The 17,379-nt window shown below is 56.7% G+C and overlaps 5 protein-coding genes and 2 non-coding genes across 7 annotated transcripts; 6 read left to right on the plus strand and 1 right to left on the minus strand.

The window, feature by feature from the left end:
• Positions 1-335: 335 nt before the first annotated feature.
• LBRM_35_2720 (putative nucleoporin interacting component (NUP93)) lies at positions 336-3,038 on the plus strand (the record flags this gene model as incomplete). The annotated part of the gene is made up of 1 exon (XM_001568842.2): positions 336-3,038. The coding sequence occupies one exon, from the start codon at positions 336-338 to the stop codon at positions 3,036-3,038; it is 2,703 nt and encodes a 900-aa protein (XP_001568892.2).
• Positions 3,039-4,073: 1,035 nt separating this feature from the next.
• Positions 4,074-5,126, plus strand: LBRM_35_2730 (conserved hypothetical protein; the record flags this gene model as incomplete). The annotated part of the gene is made up of 1 exon (XM_001568843.1): positions 4,074-5,126. One exon carries the CDS (start codon positions 4,074-4,076, stop codon positions 5,124-5,126), a length of 1,053 nt encoding a protein of 350 aa, XP_001568893.1.
• A 739-nt stretch (positions 5,127-5,865) lies between these two features.
• Positions 5,866-8,019, plus strand: LBRM_35_2740 (putative DEAD/DEAH box helicase; the record flags this gene model as incomplete). The annotated part of the gene is made up of 1 exon (XM_001568844.1): positions 5,866-8,019. One exon carries the CDS (start codon positions 5,866-5,868, stop codon positions 8,017-8,019), a length of 2,154 nt encoding a protein of 717 aa, XP_001568894.1.
• An 821-nt stretch (positions 8,020-8,840) lies between these two features.
• LBRM_35_2750 (putative C-4 sterol methyl oxidase) lies at positions 8,841-10,022 on the plus strand (the record flags this gene model as incomplete). Its single annotated transcript, XM_001568845.1, has 1 exon — positions 8,841-10,022. One exon carries the CDS (start codon positions 8,841-8,843, stop codon positions 10,020-10,022), a length of 1,182 nt encoding a protein of 393 aa, XP_001568895.1.
• Positions 10,023-12,897: 2,875 nt separating this feature from the next.
• Positions 12,898-14,448, plus strand: LBRM_35_2760 (membrane-bound acid phosphatase precursor; the record flags this gene model as incomplete). The annotated part of the gene is made up of 1 exon (XM_001568846.1): positions 12,898-14,448. One exon carries the CDS (start codon positions 12,898-12,900, stop codon positions 14,446-14,448), a length of 1,551 nt encoding a protein of 516 aa, XP_001568896.1.
• Positions 14,449-16,504: 2,056 nt separating this feature from the next.
• LBRM_35_snRNA1 lies at positions 16,505-16,620 on the minus strand. The gene has a single exon (XR_001182265.1). It is a non-coding gene; the product is annotated as a small nuclear RNA, U4 snRNA (small nuclear RNA).
• Positions 16,621-16,701: 81 nt separating this feature from the next.
• Positions 16,702-17,095, plus strand: LBRM_35_tRNA1. Its single transcript has one exon. It is a non-coding gene; the product is annotated as a tRNA-Pro (tRNA).
• The last annotated feature ends 284 nt before the right edge of the window (positions 17,096-17,379 follow it).

Here is a 17,379-nt window from a genome sequence, read left to right on the forward strand (position 1 = left end):
GGGATGAGCTGACAAGGTGCCACTACGTTTTGCGCGAGGAGAGTTTTTGCTGCCATCCCTCATGCGCATCCAGACCTTCTTGTCCCTCACCCCCTCCCCCGGTGGTGGAGGGTGAGCGTGATTCGTGGTCAGGGAAGGAGAACATACCTTTTCCACTTTATTTTTTGCGTTTTTCGCAACCAGTGAAACCCCTACTGCACTCAGGGGATGAAGCTGGCCCTCTACCGTTGCTTCGGCTAACGCACAGAGGCCGCATGTCTTCCCACTCCTCCCTCCACGTCTGTTTTTGTAGGCCTCGACTCCCATTCCCTCCTCTTTTTCTGACTCAGATCGTCATGTTTAGCTCGACTTCCACTATTACCCCTCGGCGACTCGGCAGCGCCGGCCCTGGCGGCGACGATGCCTCAGCCTTGCGCGTCATGCCTTCAACCGGTGATCCTACTGACGAAGTACGCGCCTCGCTCGCCAGCCTCACGGCGCGGGCACAGAGGCTCGTTGCGGAAAGAAATGCTGAGCAGCTCCTGCGCAACGGGTTTGGCCTTTTCGAGGCCTCCCGCAAGGCTGCCGAAAAGGCGCGGCACCAGGCGAGCAAATGCCAGTCCACTAGCGAGGGCTATGCTCCAGCCACTCACGCGTCAGTGGAATTGTTCATGACTCAGCACCTTGGGTTTGATGCTCAAGCGCAGCAGCGTCTGCTGCTGCAGCTGCAGCACCGCCACGCTCAGCTCGGTGTGGATCTCGGCCCGATCGACGCCCTGCCGGGCACCGAGGCCTCGGGCTTTATGGGGATCGCGGACGTGGACGCGGTGGTGGCAGAGCTGAAGAATGATATCTTGCTCGACGTCCAGCACGCTGTGCACCGACGTCAAACAAGCATCGTGCGGGACCAGGTCGACACTCTCTTCAAGGCTGCATGGCATCCCTTCTACGTGCGCATCGCGGACGACTACGAGGCGCTGGCCATGGGGGCAAGCGAGCTCGCCTGTGGGAAGGCAGGACCCAGTGGTCGCCTGTCCGCCACGGACACTGCCGCCTCGTCCGCACACACATTTGCCGGCGCAGGCAGCGGAGCTAGCAAGTCGCTGGTGGACATACTCAACAGCGGCTCTGCGCTGGCCACCGAACTGAACCACCGCATTGCCGCCTTTGCCGCCATTGTTGAGGAGTACGCACCGGCGCAGTGGGTAACGCACTTCACCGCCTACGTCACGGAGACGTCTCTGAACGGGAGGGATGACTTGACAGTGCTGTGGGCGTCCATTGTGCAGATTATCGAACCAATGCAGCGGCGTGGCTCGGAGGTCGACATCCTGTCTTACGTGGCCAGCAGTCGTCGCGTGATGGAGCGCAAGTCACTGAGTCGGCTTCTGGAGCGGATGTTGCGCATGGACCCCATACGCTTCGAGGAGGTGGAGAACTTGAGCGCGTCGCACCTGCTGGACATAATCGCGCGCTCGTGCGGTGCGACAAACCACTGGATGCATGCGTTTGTCGCGATGCGTGTGGGTCGCTACGATGTGGCGCAACTGGCGACGGATGCTATAGGAATTCAGTCCGTGCGCGATGCGGTGGCGAAGGTGGCCGCAGCACCTCCTGCCGAGCGCAACACCATGCCTCCCGCGTCCGATCTTCAGCCTGTCTACGCCGAAGCGAAAACAAAGGAAGACCCATATCGGCAGGCCGTACTGATTGTTCTGCTTGCTGGCCGCACGGGTGAAAACCCAGCAGTTGTCCTGCGAACCCTGCTGAACCTAGCACAAAGGGTGACGGACTCGCTAGAAGATGCGTTGTGGCTGCGACTCTCGTGCATTCGCGGCGTAGACAAGTCAGCGCAGGTTTCCCCCGTTCAGAGCCTCCGCACGCTTCAGCGTGCAGTTCTTGATGATATGCAGGAGCTTGTAAGCATCACGCAGGGCAACGCGTACCGTCTGGCATCTTTTTTTATTCACGCCTTGCTTCCCTCGACCGGTCTGCGTCTGCTGTTAGAAAACAGCATTACCCATGTAGACGGCTTTCACATGACGCTGTGCTTCAACGCGCAGAACCTCTTGCAAGGTAGGTTGCACTCTGCACTCGAGGCTCCAATCGATATTGCTCGTCACATGAGCCGCTACTGCTCGGTGGTGTTGCTGGACGTCGATCGCCGCATTCGTGCCACCGTCTTTGCAGGGACGGCGATGTTCGCCTATTTCCACAAAAGCGGTCTCACGGAGGCATTTGTGGAGTGCTGCTTGAAGGACCTCATTTGCGCGCGGCTGCTGGGCCCGCGCAACACTGTGGGCGGGCACGATTCACTGCTGCTGCGAGCCGGCACCGGTGCGCTTTCAGAGGAACTCCTAAAGGCACTCATCCAAGTCGCGGAGGCCGCTTCGGCTCGTAGCGAGGTTGCGAAAGCTACTCACGTGCTGCTGGCGGTCGCTTGCCTCGCGAACCAGCTTCACCGACCAGAGCTACAGCAGCGGGCTCTACGGCGCGCAGTGCAGATAATGTCCCCTGCTCTGGCACAAGTGCTGCATCTTCCATCGCGCAGCAGCGTTGTGTCAGACGTCTTGTCGCAGGCGGCGCAACTGCAGCAGGCAGTGAACGCTGTCCCGCATCATCTGCATGACGAGGCCGTCGGCGCACAGGACTACCAAACGTTTGCGCAGCTGTGCCGCATGGCGGACGTGTATGCCTTTAATGTCAACGGCAACGTTAGCGACGCCGTGGATACATTCCTGCAGCTGCCATTTGTGCCGCCACCAAACACTGCCGTGACGGGAGGTGTGGACGCCTACGTTGAAGCGTACTGCAATGCGCCTGGAAGCGTGCAACTAGGCGCAAGTGCCGCGCTACGGGTTGCCATCTCAGCAGCAGGGCAACTTCTTCAGTACTACGCACGCAACAGCACCGGAGACAGTGCTGACGTCGATGACAAGAGACTCCGCCTGCTACACCGAATGCAAACCGTGCTTGAGTGGGCTCGTCAGTGCTGCGCGCGGACCAGTGTTGCATACCCGGCCGTCGCAGAGGAATTCGAACGCGCGTATCTCTGCTGAGGCGGGAGAGGTCTTTGGTGTGTGCGCATCGCATTCTCCTTCTTCCTCCTCTTGCCCCTTTTCCATTGTGCCGCACCGCCTCTCACAGACATCCCGTCTTCCCCACTGTTTCTTTTGTATCTTCCTCGTTCCAGTTTCCGTGCTTTGTTGCCTATTCGAGCACACGGGGGAAAGCTGGAGCGCACCCTGTCTGCATGATGTGTGGTTTGTATGTATGTTGTATCCATCCCCATTCCTCCCTCCCTCCCTCCTTTGGAGGGTACGTTCGTTGTTGACTCGTTGTGTACAGAGACATCAGAGAACTTCTGCTGGGAGGGGCGGGAGTCGGTGTACCGCTTTATAGGGCGACAGAGGTGGAGAGCGGAAAAGAGGAGTATATATATATATGCACGTGTGTGTGTGTGTGTAGGTGGGTGGGTAGTCGCGTTCGCACTTCTGCGTTACGGTAAGGAAACGCAAACGGCGATGTTAACGTCCTTTCAAAGTTGCGCAACTGCGTTTCGCGGCTAATCTGCATCGGAGAGGGCAATCAAGCCCATTTCCATGCGCGTGCGTGGAGGAGTGTTGGTGCGCACAGAACGTGTGTGTAGCGACTTAAGACGAAGGCAATCCCTCGCGTGAGGGCCGTTGTTCTAACATGCAAGTCAGAGAAATAAAAAAAAGGCACAGCTACATGAGCAACAGATGCGCTGTATGGGGTGTGCGGGTACAATCCGCCACTCAGCATTTATGCCTCACACAGGCGGGTGTCGAAAGCGCACTATTGGGGTAGAGGTGAGGAAAAGACCAACAACACGTCCCCCACCCCCCTCAGCTGTTGATGTCAAGCTCACTTTCTGCGCTTCCCTCAGCCGCTCTCGTTCTCCCCTCGGCGCACATTCTCCTACAATGTAAAACTGTCGGCCAAGGATGCTAGGGGAACTGAGACCTGCATTCTACTCTGGCGATCTGTCTCCACATCTCTTTCTCATTTTCTGTCTACCTCCTGCGCACTTTTTCGCGCTCCTCCTTAGTCCTCTGATTAGGGCGTGAACGATGCCACGGGATACGGAACTGGAGCGACTAGCAGCGTTCGCCAAGGACTATGCGCAGCTGTACGCGCGCTTTTCGAACCACTTCACCATCCCGGAGAGGGCTACAATCGACGGCTTTGCGGAGCTGTTTGATGCAAGCCATATCGAGTACCTGCACTACTGCGGCGGCACGACACTTGACCGTCCGTTCTTTCCCGCCATCACAAGCGAGCTTCTCATGCTGAGCTCTGCCTACCTATCGGTTCCGGAGGCGGTGGCACCGCGCGGGACTCGCACGTTTGGGCTACTTCTCAGCTTCTTCCTCTACTCCACTCAGCCCGCACGACAGCAGCCCAAGGTCCTGGCTAATGCCAGAAAAGAAGAGTCGCTGTCGCGACTAGTCCCAGCAGGGACGTCGTTTACAGAATGCACATCACCTCGCAGCGGAGAACGTCGAGCGACTCGCATCGCAATGATGACCAACAGTTTCACCAGCTCAAGCACCAAGCAACCACAGTCTTGTAGCCCAGCAAAGAGGACGGCAGCCACCGCGCCACCGTCTCCGCCTGTCCCGTCATCCCTGCGCCTCCCAATGCAGCCAGTGCCAATAAGTGTCAGCTGCATGCGCTTACTGCTTGCCTGTCTGTCCATCGACGCAGGATCGGAGGTCACGTCTGGGCAACCCTCTGCTGCGGCTCCCCCTCCAAGCGCAGCAGGGACAGTCGCTTCAGTGTCTGCCTCACCGCCTCAGCTGTCCCATACCGAGGCCAAGGTGGTGCTGGCGCTGCGTCGCGCCACCGGGTGGCATATCGAGCCCTACCTGCAGCAAGGCAAACACGTTTCTGCGCTCTTGTCGGCCCACCAGGCATGCGCGGTGCCGCTCGTGCAGCACATCACACCTGTCCCGCGCCCTCTCTTTGCGGCTATACTGACAGCACGCTCGATGCAGTATGCGTCGGCGGCACCAGAGGAGATGGGCGGGTCTGACAGCCTCTTTCGAGACCCCGACTTTGTGAGACTGCGGCAGGAGTACGAAGCGGCGCGCCGGCGACTTCTACTGGGAGAACGCAGGTAAACGCTGCGAAAGAGACGGCGCCATTTTTTTTCCTCTTCCTCTGGCAGTGGCGAAGGTGTTTTTACGCAGCGCTGCACTCCCCCGCCTCCCCCCCCCCCTGTTGCGGCTCACAGTGCGCCAAGCACCTTCTCAGGGCGCGACACCAGGGACTCTCCCTTCGTCTCTGTTTGGCACAGCGATGCCGTCGAGAAGAACCCTCTAAGAGGGGGCCTCAGTGCGGTACCAAAAGGAACGAAAAAGGAAACACGCGCACGTGTGTTTGCACACGTTTTATGTCCTCGCGGTGGCCGTGCGTCAAACTACTGACCATCACTTGTGCGGTGTTGCTCGATTAACCTCTCTGCCAGTGTGTTTCATAGACGCCTCCCGGCCCCACCCTGCCTTCATTTGCCTCTGACACTTCTCAGCCTCCACCCTCCCCCCCCCGCTACACACAGCCTCGAATCATCATCCTTTTCGGGACGCGCCCTACAGATTACGTAGCCGCTCTGCATTCCACGCGGCTTGAGTAACGAGCCTGCCCACCTTTGCTCCCTTCCCCTACCCCGCAATGACTCTCCGACGCGTTGTGCTGCGGGGAAGGTCGTCGTCCCTGTTGCCTCTGCTGAGTAGAATGCGATGCGCAAGACGTTACCACAACAGTTCGAACTCAGCGCAAATTCACTCGAGCGCAGACCTAGTCTCCTCTTCCTCGCCAACCACTCTCTCACCCATGTTCGAGGTCCCAGCCGCACCGTGTATGACTGGTGGCCCCCGAGAAGCGGACCTGCTGTTTGACGTGCTCGGAGAGCCTGCAGCTCCGCCCCTGAATGCTGTGCTGCAGCCCAACGCACAAAACCCCACAGCGTGGCAACCGTTGCGCAATGCCCCGTCAGGGCCTTCAACTGACGCAGGTGGAGAGGGGTGGATCTCGGATGCATCGACGACCGCATGCTCTCAGCATATCCAGCAAGTAGTTCGACAGGCGGTGCTTAATCCTTTGCGCAGCTCACCCTCTCAAATTGACGGCAGCGAATCACATGAAGCAAAGCGCCGCGAGAGTGTCGCGCCGCCTTCGCAGACGGAATTGTCGTCGCAGTACAAGGTGATAATGGTGGACGCGCTAGGGATGCCAGTGGATTTGCCAAGAGGTGCGCCACAGAGCTTTGAGGACCTGCTTCAGCTCTCGCCGTCGATCCTGCAGACACAGCTGCAGAAGCTGATGGAGCGCAAGCACTACCGCACCCTCACCCCTGTGCAGGCCGCCGCCATGCCGTTTATGCTGGAGTACCGTGATCTGCTCTGTATAGCGCCAACTGCGACTGGCAAGACCCTCTGCTATGTCTACACAGCTCTCCTGCACCTCCTGCTAAAAGACATGGGCGATCGACCAACCGCGGCCGCAACAACGACCGCGGGCAACGAGAACAGCGCTGTGAGTCTGAACCGGCGGCAAGTGGAAACCTTTCTGCAGGAAAAAATCGACAAAGGGGAAGTCTGCCCCTATTGCGAGCTGAGCATCAGCGAGGTGCGCGTGTGCCCGATGACAGGCTTTCCGCACCCATCTGTGTCTGAGCTCGAGACCAGCCTCGCTCTTCGATCAAAGGAGCGCCGTGCGATGCGGCTGGAAGAGCTACAATCCTCTGTCGCGGAGCCGCGCGTCCTGGTGCTGGTGCCGAATAGTCAGTTAGCCTCTCAGGTCGCTGCCGTGTTCCGCTCTCTTCATTGCGACTACAGGATCCACTGCATAGTACGCGCCTCCAGCGCAGAGGAACAGCGCAAGTACCTGCAAGCGCTGGAGGGCGGCGTCGACGTGCTCGTTGCCTCCCCAGAAACCATACTGCCAGCGCTATACAAGCATAAACTGTCCTTGAGGCGAGTGCAGACAGTGGTGATGGATGAGGTGGACGACATCGTCTCTGTGAATCACTTCGAGCCCATGAAGATCATCCTTGGAGCGCTCCCAAAGGGCGTTCTACGGCCGCAGCGACTTCTGCTGGGTGCCTCGCTTCCACCTGTTGCCTATGGAATGATCAAGACAAAGATGCTGCTTCCATCTCACAGATTTGTGCTCGTCGACCTCAAAACCCAGGCAGAGCAAAGCCGTGCTGCGCATTCTACTTTAGCATCGTCATCGTTGTCGTCCTCCTCTCCCCACCAGCCAAACCCAGGGGAGAACGGTGATGACCCTGCAGCTGCCTTGTCCGCCACCGTGACGGGTGGCCTCCTGACCGCGCGCACGAATCTGCGCCACCTTGTGTTTATGGTGGGGCGCGCCGAGAAGGTGCAGAAGCTGGCGTGGCTGTACGAGACCGGGAAGCTCAACCCAGACCAGCGTACCCTCATTTTCTGCAACACACGCCACAACGTCGCCTACGTGTGCGATAAGATGAAGGCATTAGTTTCGCAGGTGAACTTTACCACGCTGACCTCGCACGCCTCGTCGACGGCGCGGGAAGGCGTACTGAAGATGTTCCGAACAGGGGTGTCGACTGCCCTTATCTGTACAGACCTGCTGAGTCGCGGAATTGACTTCCAGGGCGTGGTCTACGTCGTGCACTACGACATGCCAGCGGACATGGAAACCTGGACGCACCGGTGCGGCCGTTGCGGTCGTGGAGACTCGTTGCGGGGCAGAGGGTACACATATACCTTTTTTCAGCCAGAGAACATCAAGCTGGCAAAGCCACTGGTTGGATATCTCCGCCAGCATCAACAGCTGGTGCCACCGAAGCTGCGCGAGTACGCGAAGCAGTCTTTCATTGACCTGTTCAACAACTCGCTCTTCCACCATCCGACGCGGCCATACCGCAAGGATGATCCACAGAATAGCACACCGGTTCTCGGCAGAGGAACGCGACGCTTCCCTGACTACAAGCAGGGTACCATTCACAAACACTTCCGGCCACAGTGACGGCGGAGGTGCTGGGTATGACTAACGTGTATAGAAGAAGCAAAGTGAAGGGAAAAAGTGTTTCCTTGATCCCCCGGTCGTCGTCACCTCCGGCAGCACTATGTCCGCTTCTTTTTCCGATGCTAAGGGAACGCGTGTGCGCAACACTTTTGCAGCTGACCGCTCCCTCCCTCCCCCCTTTCGTTCACATACACGCAAGCACACACGTTCACCGTGACTCGCGTTTAACTCCCTTCCTCTTTGCCTACGCTAACGAGCGAGCGAGCGAAGAAAACTGCAGGCACATATGATCATCTTGCCGAACGCCGATTAGTGAAACAAGAAAAGGAGGGCATCTGTCGCGGATGCGCCGCATCTTGCTCCTCACTTGCTCATGGGCGGGGCAGATGGCAGCACGCGGATTTCACTGTGTCCCTGTACACGCTCTCAGGAGTAGAAGAGCGTTTGGGGTGTCCATGTACGTTTTGGGGTGTTCGAGGGACGTACCCAGTGAATTTCCTCTTCACAGCCCTGTCATACCACCAGTCCACTCCTCCTTTGGCTCTGCTAAGCCGTCCCTGAGTACTGATCCTGAGTCGATTTCGCTGGATCGTCGTCCATCCTTCCTCCTGTCCTCCACCTTTCTTTATCCCCTCTCTCGCTACCGTCCCGTATGCATCTGCGCCACTCCAGGGCTCTAATAGTCTCAGCCATAACCCCCACATAACTCCCCTTCTCATACACGTCGTTCTTGACGGTCCACATAACACCTTGCCCCTTTCCTTCCTCTCTTTCTCGTAACCCCCCTCCCTCTCTCCCTCCCCGTTTACTCTTGCCTTCCGATGGAGTCCACAAAGAAGCCGGTGAAGATCCCGCCCATTCACACACTGCGGCCTTGTTGGTCTTCAGTGGCGCTGCACACCGCCATTTATCTACTTCGCCACGACTTTGTCACAGCCGTTCTTGCCATCTTTGTTGTACAGCCGCTGTATCAGCAGCTGATTCTCCAGAACAGCTATCTGCAGCATCTCTCCACCCCCGCCCTCTTCACGCTGGTCTTTGCGGGGCTCTGCCACTGCGTGCCGTGGGCCTTCTTCAACAGCATCTTCTTCTTCTTTGACAGCCTCCACCCTCAGTATGGGATCAATGGCCTAAAAAGCAACGCACTGCTTGCCCCGCTTGGGCGCAGGATAGCGATGTACAAACTTCCCCGCAAAGTGCAGCAACTACCATCGGCAGCGCTTATCCTCAACACGTTGGTACACACCGTGATCAATCAGTATCTGGTGATTCCAGTCGTTCTCTATACGTGTCTGGTCTACACAAACTCATGCGCGCGCGCCCCGCCGCCGGCAGCAGTGATTGTGGGCTTCACACCAGAGGACATTGCCAACTACATGAGTGGTCGCAACCTGAAGAAACTCCCGATGCGCCTTGTCACCATTACGTCGCACTTCCTACTAGCCAACGTGATTAACGAAGTCGGCTTCTACACTTTCCACAGCATCCTGCACTCCAACCCCCATCTGTATCGTATGTTTCATAAGAAGCATCACATGTACACGGGCACCATCAGCATCGCTGCCGAATACGCCACGCCGTTGGAGGACATTCTCGCAAACGCGATCCCGACTGTCGCGTACTTCTCCTTCATGTTCTTCCACTACACACGCGAGGAGGCAGCCGAGTCTGCCTTCATCACGTCAGCGCGGGCGTGGCCTCTCTTTATGACTTGGGTTTGGGCGCGCCTCTGGGAAACATACGAGGTGCACAGCGGCTACTGCTTCAGCGACACATGGTTAGGCAAGATTGGCCTAATGCACGGGCACCGCGCACGCTTTCACGACTTCCACCACACTCACAACGTCTGCAACTATGGCAGCGGCCTCTTCATGGACGCGCTGCTCAACACGATGGATCCGTATCTGATCCACCGCTACCCAGACAAGCACCGGTGCACGACAACGCAGCACGATCTGGAAGCAGTCAATACGGAGACGGACAAGGTACACGAGAGTTCGTAAAGGCGCACGGACACAAGCAAGCCTTTCGGGCAAAATTACCTTTAGTGTCGCCGGAATAGTGAGTCTTTCTCGCTCATGTTTCTCTTTCATGAGTAATAGTCACAGACTCCTCCAATACGTTTTGTAACCTTTTCCCCGCATGATGCCGGTCACCCCAGTGCACGGTGCCGGGGTCCAAGTACGTACCCCCACTCTTTGTGGGGAATCCAGGCAGCCTGCCCCCGGGGTACGGCTGCAGACTCTTGGCCTCGGCGGCGAGGTCTGCGCTGGCACTGTGGCGAAAAGACGCACAGTCATCCTGACGCTTGTACCAGCCCACTACGAGTCACGTCGGCGACTCAACACATATACGCCTCCACCTACTGCTTCCCTACTTGCGCTGCGCTGTGATGTCGAGGGTAATGCCGAGCCCCGCCTGCGCTGCAGACAGCAGCCTCGGCGGCGAGCTGAGCGACGCCAAGTGCTGCTGGCTGGCCCTGTTTTGTGACGCCGTCGTGGCGCAGCAGGAGGCGCACATATATATGTAGGTGGGCCATAGTTGCATGCGTATACCTGTTGACTTGCCCGTGCTAGAATGGCACGTTGACAAACCAATTACCCTTTTTCGCTGCTTTCCTCGTTTATTTGGTGTTTTGCTCACCGCTTTAAATTTGAATGGCAATGCTAGGTGTTTCACGCACTCGTCCTTGTTATGTGTCCTCTTTGTTTTGCTTATGTCTTCTTACTTTCTCTGACTCACGCAGACAAGCGCTATTCCCCCCCATCTCTCTCTCTCTCTTGCTGCTCTCACTGCAGAGGCGGCAGCGCGTGCGCAGGGGGAGGAGGCGTTGGAATCGACTCACATACACGTACACACACACACGCACCTGTGTACCAACAGTGAGCGAAGCGAGTCACAAAGACGTCTCACCCCACCAACAAAACAAAAAAATAAACCCAAAACGAAAAGAACGAACGATTGTAAAGAATCCGAAATGTCATATCAACCCAAGACAGCGTACTGGCGTCTATGAGGGTCAGCGAAACCCCCTCCCCGATGCGTTCTCTCTACGTCGTGTCTTTTTCTTCGGTCGGGTGCACACATTATGTGAGGGAGGCGTCTTCTTCACGCGTCTCGTGCGGGCTTCTACATGGGGGGTATTCTTGCAAGACTGCGAACCCGACACTATCCTCTTCTACGCTTTACCATGAACGTCCATAAGCGCCTCCCCCCCCCCCTCTCTCTCACCTCTCCTCTTCACTGTGACACTTTATTCTGCTCTTCTTTTCACGTTTTCTGTCCACAAGTGAGCACCTGTGCAAAGGCGTTGTAGGCCTTGGGTGCGACGCAGGAAGGAGGACTACTGCTCGACGTAGCCCGACGTCCCCTCTCACTCTACTCGTTTTGTATCCCTCCCTCTTTCTGTCCCTGATGGGGTAGGCCACCTTGGCATGGTATTCAGAGTCCAGTCCCCCCTCTATGGGGAAGCCAGGTAGCCCCTACTTCTGGCAATGAGACGAATCACTTCTGGCGGTGACAGGGTCAGGGACTTGCCACGTAGGGGGTGTCAGAGCGATTTGTTGCCACTGATGTGGGCGGTGAGGTCCTGGGCGGCGTGGCGGCGGGGGAGACCTGCAACAGGAAACATGCTTGCACCACCCATAACATAGGATGGGCAGAATGTCAGCGCAACTCGAACGTATCCCACCCTGCCCTCACTGCCTACTAGTGAGGAGTCTGAGCCACCCCGAGGGATGCACCCGGTGGGCGACCGGCATGATGGACGCGGCGGTGAGGCGACTTGCGGAGCGAGGGTAGGCAGAGTTTGAGGCAAGGGCCGTGCTCCGGTGCCGGGGCCAGCATTGGTGTAGCACGTGTCTGCCTCTGCCTCACACCATGCGATGGGTGTCTGGCAGGCCGGGTAGAGTGGTGATTTGCTCATGTTCTACGCCAGGGAATGAACACGTTGGGAGAAAGGACAAATTACAGCCTGTATTTCTTTGCTTGTTCGGCTCCTGCTGTTATAGGGAGGTGTTCCAGTCCTTCCCAGTCTTATTCTCTCCTTTTCTTGCAAGCAGGCTATACGTGGTTGTCATGGTATGTGGGTGGACCAACCCCGTGTGGGAGCCGAGCTGAAGAAGAGATGAAGTGGAACACATAAGTGGGGAGGGGTGATCGGTTAATTTCATGTATATGTGCGTGTACTAGCGTGCTTACATCTCTCTATGTGCATATATGTCCGTGCCTATACGAGTATTTTTGGGCGATTCCTTCACGTGCCTTTTCTTTGTCCCTGAATGAGGCGTGCCGCGCCCTTTCTCACCTCTGGGTTGGAGCACTCAGACGCATACATTCACATGTAGGAACAGCCAACGAAGAAGAGACTACGAAGCAAAGATTACGTCGAGCTGCGCAGCTTGCTGGTGCTTCCTCTCACTCAGCTCTTCCCGTAGTCCCTGTCGCGCGCTCACTTTCTCGTCTTCTTACCCTCCAAAGCGCACATGCGAGCATTTCAAAGGGACTTATGTGCCACTGGCCACTACCAGGAGGACTCCAATGCGCACCGTTTTTTTCTTATTTTGCCTCTCTTGCAGTAATCTTGTCTACCCCATACTCTCTGCGCCATTTGCTCTCTTTTTTTTTTGTTTATCTCCTCGCCACTCCCACACACAATTGCATGCACGCGCTCATTCTCTGTTCTTCAACTCATGCACACGTACACGGTCGTCTTGTCTTACTTTCCTTTTTCCCTGTATTTATTTATTCTCAGCAGTTGCTTCCCTCTCCTTCCCGCTCCCCCTGTTTGTGGTCTTTCTCTTTCGACCAGCTTCACCGACTGCGGACTTCTGTGATATATGAGACTTTTCCATTCCCCCTCTTTTCTCTTCCGCCATCATGCGCCGAGGCACTAGTACTTTCCTCTACCGGTGCGCGTTGATGATGGCTGTGGTGGTTAGCGCAGCCGTTGTGTCGGCGGCACCGATGTACACGGTGGAGCTGGTGCAGGTGGTGCACCGCCACGGATCCCGCTCCCCGATCGTTGATGACAACAACACACTGATCTGCGGCACCGTGTTCCCGTGCGGGTTTCTCAACTACGAGGGTCAGAGGATGCTGGAGAACTTCGGTAAGTACCTGCGCTACCGCTACACGGAGGATCCTGAGGTGGTGTTGGAGCCATACTTTTCGCAAGAGTCGTACAACCTGTCTGTCTCGTACTCGCGCTCCACTGATGTGCTGCGCACGCTACAGAGCGCCAACGGGATGCTTCGTGGCCTCTTCCCGAGCATCCCAGACTTCTATCCTGCGATCCACACACTGCGCGCGGATGATGATGCGCTACTGCAGAGCTCAGCGGTGCCGATTCTTCGCGCTCGCTACAAGTACGCGGATCAGGAGCGTCGGAATGTGTGCGATCCAGTGTTGGACAGCCGAATGTCATTTGATCAGCTGCAGGCGGTTGCGGCGGAGGTATATTCGCAGAAATTTTGCGCTAACTACACTCTGCGCTCGCGTTGTGCGATGCGACTGTGCGACATTGCACTGGCGTACCAGTCCACGGGCCAGTTACTCAGCTTCCCGCTGCTTGGTCAGCATCTGGACGATGTATGCGCTGTGACGGCGGCAGTTCACCACTTCTCCTTCGCCTACAATGCTAGCAACCCCATCCACAAGGAGCAAGGTGCGTCATTCTTCATGCTGGCGAACCAGATGGTGAAAAACATGAAGAAGCACCTGAATAAAGCGACGGCGCCGCCGTACAAGCTGTACCATTACAGCGGGCACGACACCACTGTCGCGCCCCTGTCGGCTGTGTTTGGTGACAGCTCGCTGGATGCGATGCTGCCGCCCTTCGGCACGGCGTTCATCATGGAGCTCCTATCTCTGGCGGATGCGCCGGCCACGTCATCGTCGAAGTTCTACGTGCGGCTGCTGCGCGGCCACCCTGGCGTGACACCGGCAAGCAACTTCACCTTCGCGCTGAGTCACTTTGAGATGCACTGCCAGGACGAGATGGGCAACACATACACTGCCCTACATAACATCTGTCCCTTCGCTGACTTTGAACGCTTCATAAACTCCGCCGCGCCAACGAGCCCGATGGGCACGTGCTACCTCGACCCTGGCCAGCTGTTCCGCATGGACTGCCCGATCGATGCCACCGCCGACAACCGCAGTTTGTCAGCTGACTGCCTCTTCTACCGCAAACAATGCAGCAGTTACGCGTGCGGAACTGGGTACTACCTCGACGGGACCAACTACGGCTGCTACCGCATCCCGGCGAGCGCCTCAACGCCGCCGTCGCCGCGCATCTCCAGTGGCGGTATTGCTGCCCTGAGCATTGTGCTCTTCATCGCTGGCGGAACGGTGAGCGTCGTTGGCGTAGAGGTGTTGAGGCGCCTCAAGAAGAACAGGGCCGATAAAGTTGTGGTGGTCGGCGTCTGACCACCTGTCGAAGCACACAGCTATGCTTTTCACCTTTTCTTGTTGCCTTTTTTTTGTTAGCCAAAGAAAGCAAGGCTTTGCTTCCGGTGTCCCCCTCTACACTGCCCACCTCTATCTGACAACGTTTCTTCGAGAAATCCCATATGCCATTGATTACGTGCGTCAATGCACAAACACTCGTACCTGAGCGTTCTCGGATTTATTCTGTGCACATCGGTGCGTGTCTTTTTCTTTTCGGTGCTAGGCGGCGCGTGTTTGCCGTGGAGTATGCGGTCGCTTAGCCGAATTTTTTTCTCTACAACGACAAAGTACGGTAATTCACTTGCTGTTTTAACCCTTCGTGGGGCCCACCAGCTTCCCCGCCGTTGCACACACACACACACACACCGATGTGGATCCTGCGTGTGATCAAAGACGCCAGCAAGAAAGCTGGAGGCTGACACGATACAAGCGGGCGAGTCGAGTTGCGGTGTTCTTCATGCGCACCTCCTCGCGTGTGTGGGACAAGCGACAAGCAAAAACTACTCTGCCTCTGCAAGTGCAGCTACGAATGCTCTCGCCTTTCTTCTGACCTCCTTCCTATTCCTATTTTCTCACCCAGATCCTCTTTTTGTTTTTGCTCACAGTCGTCACTAACCACAGAAAGAACTGTGCACCTTATGGTAAAAGCCTGTTGCAGGGACAGGTCAGCACCCGTTATCCTTGCTTCTCCTTTGATTTCTCATCATCGCCCGCGGATATTTAAAGCCGCAGATCATTCACCCTTTGCTGGGCTTTTACCCGCTGACAAGTCGAAACGGTCGGGAAAAGGATGCTTTTTTTTTGTAAAGGCTTCTGGTCAGGGCCGCGCAATGCAGCCCCACGATCCAACATTCCCCTCGAACCAGCATGACCTCTTGCGCCAGTCCTCCTCTTTACTCGCAGAACCCTGCAGCTACATAGCTCACCTCTCACTCAGTACAGATCCTCCCGCTCTCCCCTCTCTGCACACGACACGCCAGCTCCAAAAAAGAGACCCACCCACCCCCAACCTTGCGCTTTCATCAAGTTTTATGTATCCCTCACCGTGCCACACTCAATACACCAGTGGAGCGGAGAATGTATATTGGAGCACCATTGTGAAGGATGCTCTCCTTGGCAGTTTCTCCACTCATTACATTTCGCTCGATGCAGGTGTGTGGACAGAGTATTCCACTTGGCAGGGCTTCTCTCCCCCCCCCCTTCCACCCTCTCCTTGAGGAACTCCCTCGATGACTATCGAACACGTTAGGTAGGCTCGTTCTTACCGCCTTGACGCGAAGACAGAAGATGAAAAGGCAAGAAAGAGAAGGGAAGCAAATTGCGAAAAAGCGCCTTCACATACGCGGGCTGTTTTGCTTTGTCACCTCTTGGAACCCCCTCCCCCCGGGGCGGAGCATATACGTTTGTGGTCTTTTTTGCCTTGCATGTTTTTTTTTTTGATCAGCCCTTTCTCCTTCCTGAAGCTCTCGCCTTTTTTTGTCAACACAGAGTTTTCTCCCCTCCCCCTCATCGAAGACACCTCCCATTCCGTGATCCTTCGTAGCTGGAGTAGTCCACCCCCTTTTTTCCGATTATAGGGCTTTCAGCTGTTTATCACCTTGTCAAAAGGGATCACCTCGAGCGTGAGTGTCAGCCTCGGAAGTAATCGTTTCCAAGACACTCTGCAGAAAGCAAAAGGTTGGCTAACTAGCCCATTTAACCTCGCGAGGGGGATTATGCCTCGCTCAATCTGTGACGTCGCAGTGGCGGAGGGAAGATAGCGCGGTAGAGGTGGCGTGATCATGTGTAGGTCTTCTGAGCAATTTTACAGGCATCTCACCCCGCTGGCTTACCGACTGTAGGCTAGGCTAGTGGAGGGGTTTCGGGGCAGTGGGCGCCACAAGTGCAGAAAAAGTCAGGTGAGAAGTGGATAAACGGTCTGTGCAATTACACCCGCAGAGCGAGCCGCGCTAGGCGACGCACAGCCAGCAGGGAGCGCCGCGTTGCTTCCTTCCCTGGCTCCCCAGACGCCTAGCCGAGCACAGAAAAAACACTTCCCCACCCGTGGTGGGATCAAATATTCCCTGCAATAGGAGTTATGGAGTTTTTAGTTCAGCACTAAGTGAACAATCACCTGAGGATCTTGCGTTCACATCTCCCTGCGCAAGGCTTAATTGGCTAGCGGACGTTGCAAGCCAGGCGCTTAGCAATGTACAATAGCAACGGTTTCAACGCATGCAGACCTTCAGCGACACCCCCTATGGCGCCACTTTCCTATGGCTTAACGGGAAAGAAAGCGATTGTCTTTGCTGCTGTGCCGGGTTCGACTCGTGAAGCGGCACTCCTTTCTTCACGCCAGTGTGAAAAAGGGTCCAGCCGGGAATTGAACCCGGGACCTCTCCCACCCTAAGGGAGAATCATGCCACTAGACCACTGGACCAGTAGAAACTCTCTGATGAACACTTTTGCACAGGTGTTTAGTGTCGGCGTTACACTTCGCCAATAAGCCCGAAGCGCAGTTGGTCTAGTGGTAGAATTCTCGCCTGCCACGCGGGAGGCCCGGGTTCGATTCCCGGACTGCGCACGCCTTTTTGCAGGCGGCGCCCGACCCGAGTACGGGTGGGGAAAACCGGCTTGCTGCACATCGGCTGCTTAGCTCAATGGCAGAGCGCCGTCCTAGTAAGACGGAGGTCAGGGGTTCGATCCCCCTAGCGGCCTTTTTCCCCCCATATCCCCCCCCCCCGCGCAGCGCTTTCTGGATCGGGGGCGTCTCCTTGATTTTTTTGGCCATCTGCACTGTTCTTCCACCGGCCCGCAAGAAGCGGAAGGTTGCCCCCCTCCAAAACCGAGGAGCCCTGCGTGGCGGGAGACGAACCCGGGCCAAAAAAAATTAGGGAGACGCCCCCGATCCAGAAAGCGCTGCGCGGGGGG

The sequence above is a fragment of the Leishmania braziliensis genome, chromosome 36 (assembly GCF_000002845.2).
Source record: "Leishmania braziliensis MHOM/BR/75/M2904 complete genome, chromosome 36".
NCBI classification, from domain to species: domain Eukaryota; phylum Euglenozoa; class Kinetoplastea; order Trypanosomatida; family Trypanosomatidae; genus Leishmania; species Leishmania braziliensis.